This window comes from Elephantulus edwardii, unplaced genomic scaffold (assembly GCF_000299155.1).
Source record: "Elephantulus edwardii isolate Elephantulus edwardi_28Jun2011 unplaced genomic scaffold, EleEdw1.0 scaffold00449, whole genome shotgun sequence".
NCBI lineage: Eukaryota > Metazoa > Chordata > Mammalia > Macroscelidea > Macroscelididae > Elephantulus > Elephantulus edwardii.
The window spans coordinates 937,147-944,590 of NW_006400199.1; the positions used below are offsets into that span (position 1 = coordinate 937,147).

Below are 7,444 nucleotides of genomic sequence, written 5' to 3' on the forward strand. Positions count from 1 at the left end.
CTGACTCCAGTACTGAGGGAGAAGGGCACTCCATGATGTCTAACTACTCTGCATTTAGTCCTCTTGAGTCAAAACTCTCATTTCAGTATCTGGATGTAAGGGTCACTGTTTGGAGCTTGTACATTTTCCTGTGGGGAGGCACTAAAGTGTATGTTGTGTGTGTATGTGGGTGGTATCTGGGATATACCTATGTATGTTTTCTTAAATGTTCCTTAGTGAAATAATTTCCTTTCTGAAGCTACAGAGATAACTGCCAGACCTTTGCAAGACTGTCAGCTACTGGGGAGCCCTGGTAGCTTAGTGGCAAGAGGCTATGCTGCAATTACAAAGGCTTACAGTTCGAATCCACCAGCTGCTCTCTGGGAGCCAGATGAGCAGTCACCTGTGTGATTTACTGCATCAAAAACCCACAAGAGGGTCAGCTATGATTTGGTTCCAGCTCCACAACATTCAACAACGACAACTCCATCAGCTACTAGTCATACTCTTCTATGCTGGACAAGGACTGGACAAAGAATACGATACAAAAGTATATAGTACAGTTGATCTTTTGCATACCATATGCTCTATAAAAGTAAATTATATGTAAATCAATGTGTGTCATTTGAATGATGTTTCCATCAACGTGTCTTTGTGTCTCTAATGGCTTTTCTGCATTTCTGACTGCTATTCAATGAATCATTTTTCTTTGTACTCTGACAAAAGTTATCACTGTTGCTAATGCGGAAATTTCTTCTACAAAGTTATACTGCAGGGACCTCTGGTGGCATAGTCCATGCTGTATCGCGCTGCTCACCCAAAGGCAGAGTCTCTCTCAGTGTTCGAATCCACTGGCTGCTCCGTGAGAGACAGATGGGCAATCTCCTCCCCTGTGATTTACAGCCTCTGAAAATTGGCCAGAGGGTCAGTTGTGAATTCGTTCTAACTCAGCAGCAATGAGTTTTTTACAACTGCCTCAGTAGTGGGCATCACCACCACCAATTTATTTGCATCTTCACATGGAGTCTTTTTCATCTTGTCCCTGCCGCATCACTCAGGTGACTGATTCTCCTGCTCAGCGTGTTCACCCAGTAAGGTCTGTTCCAATCAGTGGTGATCTTGGACCCCTCCCCTGCTGGTCTGCTACCAGAACACGAGGGCTTCTTTTCCTAAGTGCAAAGAATTTTGAGCCAAAAACTTCTCTGTCTTTGACCTCAATACCAACTTGAAAAATAAGGTAGAATTTTTCCTATAAAATATTTAAATGTGAAAGGCGGCGGAAGTGCCGCCGGTCGTCGTCGTGTCCTCCTCGCCTCGCGCAGCGCAGCCCTGTCCCAGCGTCTGACGAATTAAACAGCCACCATGTCGAGCAAAAAGGCCAAGACCAAGACCACCAAGAAGCGCCCTCAGCGCGCAACATCCAATGTGTTTGCCATGTTTGATCAGTCCCAGATTCAGGAGTTCAAAGAGGCCTTCAACATGATTGACCAGAACAGAGATGGCTTCATCAACAAGGAAGACTTGCATGATATGCTGGCCTCTCTAGGGAAGAACCCGATGGATGCCTACCTGGAAGCCATGATGAATGAGGCTCCAGGGCCCATCAACTTCACCATGTTCCTCACGATGTTTGGGGAGAAGCTCAATGGGACAGATCCAGAGGATGTCATCAGAAATGCTTTTGCCTGCTTTGATGAAGAAGCAACAGACACCATTCAGGAAGACTACCTGAGAGAGCTGCTGACCACCATGGGGTCTGTCTTTACAGACGAGCAAGTGGACGAGCTCTACAGAGAAGCTCCGATTGACAAAAAGGGGAATTTCAATTACATCGAGTTCACACGCATCCTGAAACACGGAGCAAAAGACAAGGATGACTGAACAAACTTTAGCTGAAACCCTCTAATTACCTTCAGTTTATTCCCAAGACACTTTCTCCCCTCTCCCCCTTAGAACCTGTGCATGCATGTAGCTTCACAGCTTTGCCTCTTATCCTCTTCCTTGGATGTATTTATTCCAGGCCTTTCTGCCACTAGCATCTGTATAATCAAGATGGGAATGGGTATGAGGATGTAAATTGTATTAAAAAACAGATTATGAATAAAAATCAACAAATGTGAAATCCCAGGAAAATATATCCGTATTTCTGGTTTTGCTGGATTTTTACATTTTTAGATAATAAAAATGCTATTTTGAAGTAAAAAAAAAATATTTAAATGTATCATTTTAGGAGGAAGGATTTCCTGGAATTTCCCAAGCATACTAGATAACTCAAAAGTGGTCTTTATTTAATAACATATCAGAAGGATTTTATTTATCCCACATTTGTTTAGTGTATTTTAGAAAGCATACAAATAAAGTAACACATCTGTTGATTTTTCTTCCCTCTCAGTTTTATCTGTTTATTCAACTTTTCTCTGGAAAGGAGAAATGTTAGGAGTGAATTAAGGAATAAATGAATGTTTGTAGTACCTCCTATGGTTTAATTTCCTTCATCTTTTAAAAAAAATTCATTTTATTATGTGTGTGTGTGTGTGTATACTGTCAACTTGGATCTGACTGCTACAGGAGGAGATTGCCCCAGCAGAGCTTCTGGAGGGAATTTCCTCCATATTTTTTTTTAACTTGGAGTCAAACACTGTTTCATTAACAACTGGCCTTTCCCCCAACACATGTTATATATATGTTATATATAACAGCAATGTTATTATAATCTTTTTTCTTTTCTTGGTTGAGTGAAACTTTTTTTAAAAAGAAAAGGCAATTGACCACCTTCTTTGGAGACAGATGGTATATTTTAATTGGGGACATCAATTATTTAGATTAAAAATAGAAAAATAATTAAAGGCATTGGCTGCCTTAAGTACATTAGTTGAACTAAGAATCTGTTCTTAAATGTACAGGATCACATTTATTACAAAGATAATTATCCTGCCTCTAGGAAACCTGAGTATACTGATAGGCAGTGAAATAACTAATTCATCTCACAAATGTTGACTTTACTATGAACCATGAGTTCTATGCAAGTGAGGAATAGTTCAAAAGGGAATGAAAATCAACTCAACAGCAACTATCAAAAACATTTATCAAGAATTGTTCTTAGTATTGAGGATAGAGAAGTGAACAAATTAGACAAAAATCTCCTACTAATTGTTCACATGCTGGCAGGAAAGCAGATTGTAAACACGTAAGTAATGTTCTCAGGTGTCATAGAGTTAACTACAATTCACAGTGACTCTATGAACAACAGATCAAAACTGTCATCCTGCACCATCCTCACAATCTCTAGCAAGTTCAAGCCCACTGTTGCAGGGAATGTGTCATCTACATACAGGAGTTTGAGTTCAGGAGAGAAGTCTGGTCTGAAGCCTCCTATTTTGTGTTCATCAGCTTCTGGATAGTGTAAAGCCAACTGGATGAGATCTCTGAAGGAAAAAATGAAGACAGAAAAGAAGTCCCCAAAGGAGTTCTAGCATTCTCCAAAATGCCAGGGAAAGAAGTAGTGAATGTGGCAGCAAGGATTAGTAGCAGTGGTTCATCTTCCATGTGGCTACACCTGGGACTGGTTTACAGCCAATGAACCTCATGCTCACCCATAGCCCTTTTGCAAGTAGAGGCTTGCATGCTGCTGTGATGCTGAACAGCTTTGAGCAAAGCTTCCAGACCGCGATAGATTAAGAAGTAAGGTATGGCGATCTGCTTCTCAAATTCAGCTGTTAAAAACTTTATTAATGAAAACTGTTACTAATTCTCATGCTTCAAACAACAGTGTGGTAGATGGAACATTATGTTCCAGAAACTAGGAGAAGAAAATGTTTCAGAAAGGAGGGAGTTAATGATTATGTTAAAAACTACCAAAAATCATATAAGACAAAGACAGGTTTAAAAGCATGGAGATGACCTTGAGAAGATCAGTTTTGGCCAACTCTAGGGGTGAGACCCTCATTGGAGATGGTTCAAAAGGGAATTAAAAAACAAAGCTAAATTTATTGAGTATGGATAAACCTTGAGTTTTTTCTCCTTGTTGTTGTTATGTGCTGTGAAGTCACCTGTGACTCATAGCAACCTTAGGTACAACAGCCCTAAACCCTGCTCTATCCTGTGCCAATCTCACTGTCTCTGACACACCTTTTTCTCCTAGAAAGAGAAAATTTTCTAGAAGGACAATGTAACACAGTAATGGAAGGTAAGGTTGAGATTGTCTTCATGTGAAAAGTGATAGTATTCTTGTATGTTGATAGCAAAAATCTATTCAAGAGGGAAAATTATGTTAAGAATGAGAAGGGAGACTTACCAGAATGACATCCTTGAGTAGAAAATAAGAGGTTGTTCAGTGCACAGGAGGAAAGAGTCATCTCTGATGGAAGCTTGAGCAGGTCACTCATAGTAACAGAAGTGAAGGTGGAATGGTTGGCCTCATATGTCAATGGACGGATGTGGCAGTATGAGTTTGTGCATGTTTTCTTTCTCTTGTAAATTAACATTTTACCTAAAGTATAACACACAAAAAAGTGAAAAGTTCCTAAATATATATAGCTTGATTTATATGTTTTTAAAAATTTTTACAAAACGAACACATCTGTGTAAGTAGAATCCAAAATAAGAACATAACCAGCACTCAGAGCACCTCTGGTTCCCCTTTCCAGTCACTGTTGTTGTTTGGTGCTGCTGAGTTGAATATGACTCATAGAGACCCTATGAACAAAAGATCTGAACCCTGTTCTATCCTGTGCCATCCTCACAGTTCCTGACACACAAGAGCCCATTGCAGCAGTCACTGTGTCAATCTACTTGGTTGAGGGTCTTCCTCCCCTTCACCAGCCCTCCACCCTTCCCAGCATCATGTCTCTGTGTATGGAATAGCCACTCCTAGCAATATGCCCAAAGTATGGGAGGCAAAGCCTCATCATTCTTGACTCCAAAGAGCACTATGGCTGCACCCTAAGACATATTTATTTCTTCTTTGGCCATCCATGAGATGTTCAGTGCTCTTCTCCAACACCACAGCTCAAAGGCATCAATTCTTCTGTCATTCCTATTCATTGTCCAGCTCTAATGGATAGCAAGTGATCAGAAAAACCATGGCCTGAATCAGATGCACCTTACTTCTCAAACTGACATCATTACTCCTCAATAACTTGGAGAGGTCCCTAACTGCAGATTTTCCCAGTGCAATACATCTCCTTATTTCTTGACTGCTGGGTACTAAGGATGCTAATTGTGGATCCAAGTAAGATAAAGTTGTCGATAATGTCAATCTCCTCCCCATCCATCATGATGTTGCTTATCAGTTCAGCGGCAAGAATCTTTGTTATCTTGACATTGAGATGCAATCCATACAAAAGGCTGAATTTCTTGGTCTTCTGTAACAAGTGCTTCAAGTCCTCCTCACTTGCAGCAAGCAAGGTTTTGCCATGTGCATAACACAGGTACTATCCAATAAAAATAATATAGCAACTGATGGTCAAGCCAAGGTTGTTTTAAAACTTGAAAAGGTGATAGTATCCATGTGTATAGATGCCAGAGAGCTACTTGAGAAAGAGTTAATGTAGGAATGGGAAACAATGCTTCCAGAATTGCACCCTTGAGAAGAGATGATTATTTTTGTTTTTCCCTAAGTTGTAGAAATGCTTAATTTTTTTAAATTGTGATTTTAATGGAAGTTTACCAAAAACTTGGATTTCCATTCATTAATTGTTGCACATTTTCTAGCCTCCCCCAGTTCACCTTTCTCTTAAAAAATTCTTTCATTATTGCACAATTTACACACATACCCCCAAGTCCACTTTGCTATGCACCTCTTATTCTGGGTTGTTGACATGCACATAATGCCTAATCATATATTCCTTTAAAATAGTTCTTTCCTTCATCTACTTAAATGCAGTGTACATTATTTACCCCCTCTTTTCTTTATTTTCCCCAACACTCATGTCAGTCCTGTTTTATAACAGTGGCATTATGCAGTATTTGTTCTTTTGTGACTGAGATAATTCATTCAGCATAATGTCCTCCAGGGTCATCCATTTTGTATAATATTTTATGAGTGCCTTGTTTTTCAGTGCTGCATAGTATTCCATTGTGTGAATATACCAAAGCTGCTCTGTCCATTGACTTGTTGGGCACTTGGGTTGCTTCCATCCCTTTGCTATTGTGAACAACGCAGCAATAAACATAGGTGTGCATATATCTGTTTGTGTGGCAGTTCTGCTTTCTTTAGGGTATATTCCCAATAGTGCAATTGCTGTGTCAAATAATATTTCTATTTCTAACTTTCTGAGAAAGTGTCATACTGTCTTCCATATTGGTAACACTGTTTTACACTTCCACCAACAGTGATGAATAAGGGTTTCAATTTCTCCACAATCTTGTCAGCATCTGTTGAACTTTGCTATTACTCTTATGAACATTATGGTTTGGGGCCTTACTCCCAGGTCTCTGATCCACCTTGTGTTGATATTTATATATGGTGTGAGTCGTCATTGTACCAGTACCATGTTGTTTTGGTTACTACTGCTGTGTAGTAGGTTTTGAGGTCAGGGAGTGCTATGCCTCCAACCTCATTTTCACAGAGGAAGATATTAGAATGGCAAACAGACATATGAAGAAATGATCAAAATCACTGGCAATTAGAGAGATGCAAATCAAAATCACAGTGAGATACCATCTGACTCCAGTGACAATGGTAAAGTTTAACAGGGCAGCAAGTAATAAGTGTTGGAGAGGATGTGGCAAGAAAGGAACTCATTCATTCTTGGTGAGATTGTAAAATGGTACAACCATTCTGGAAGGCAGTTTGACGCTTCCTCAAAAATCTGAACATAGAAATTCTATATGACCCAGCTATTCCACTATTTGGAATACACCCTGAGAAAATGAGAACTGAGGCACAAACAGAGATTTGTACACCAATGTTTATAGCAGCATTATCCATCATTGCAAGAACATGGAAACAGCCCAAATGTCCAACCACAAATGAATGGATTGAGAAATTATAGTACATTCACACAATGGAATACTATGCAGCACACAGAAGCAATGATTTTGTAAATTATTACCTAACTTAAGAAGGACTGGAGAGCATTATGCTGAGTGAACTAATTCAGTCCCACAAGGATAAATATTGTATAAAACCATGATTGTAGAATAAGTATAAGGATCCAAAAGGGTTGGGAGAGGTTGGAAGCAGAGGGATGAGAGTGTGCAGGGTGAAGGGGGATTAATCGTGGGGCTGTTCAATTTGTTGGGTGGAGGGATGAGGGAAATGGAAAGAATTTGTTCTTAAAAACAATGTATTTGAATTTTGTAAATAAACTAGTTGTTACGTGACATCGAGTTACTTGCAACTCATAGCTACCCTATGTACAACAGCCCTAAACCCTGCCCTATCCTGTGCCAATTGCACTGCCTCTGACGCATCCATCCTGATTACCCCAGTCACTGAATCAATCCACCTCATAGAGGGTCT

General features: G+C 39.8%; 1 protein-coding gene across 2 annotated transcripts; it reads left to right on the top strand.

Moving 5' to 3' along the window:
• The first annotated feature begins 1,331 nt into the window (after positions 1 to 1,331).
• Positions 1,332 to 1,864, top strand: LOC102859294 (myosin regulatory light chain 12B-like). Of its 2 annotated transcripts, XM_006902780.1 has the most exons (2): positions 1,342 to 1,554; positions 1,699 to 1,860. In XM_006902780.1, the coding sequence occupies exons 1-2, from the start codon at positions 1,342 to 1,344 to the stop codon at positions 1,858 to 1,860; spliced, it is 375 nt and encodes a 124-aa protein (XP_006902842.1). The 2 variants fall into 2 exon arrangements, with proteins under 2 accessions (XP_006902841.1, XP_006902842.1); XM_006902779.1 differs by having other exon boundaries at positions 1,332 to 1,864.
• Positions 1,865 to 7,444: the final 5,580 nt, after the last annotated feature.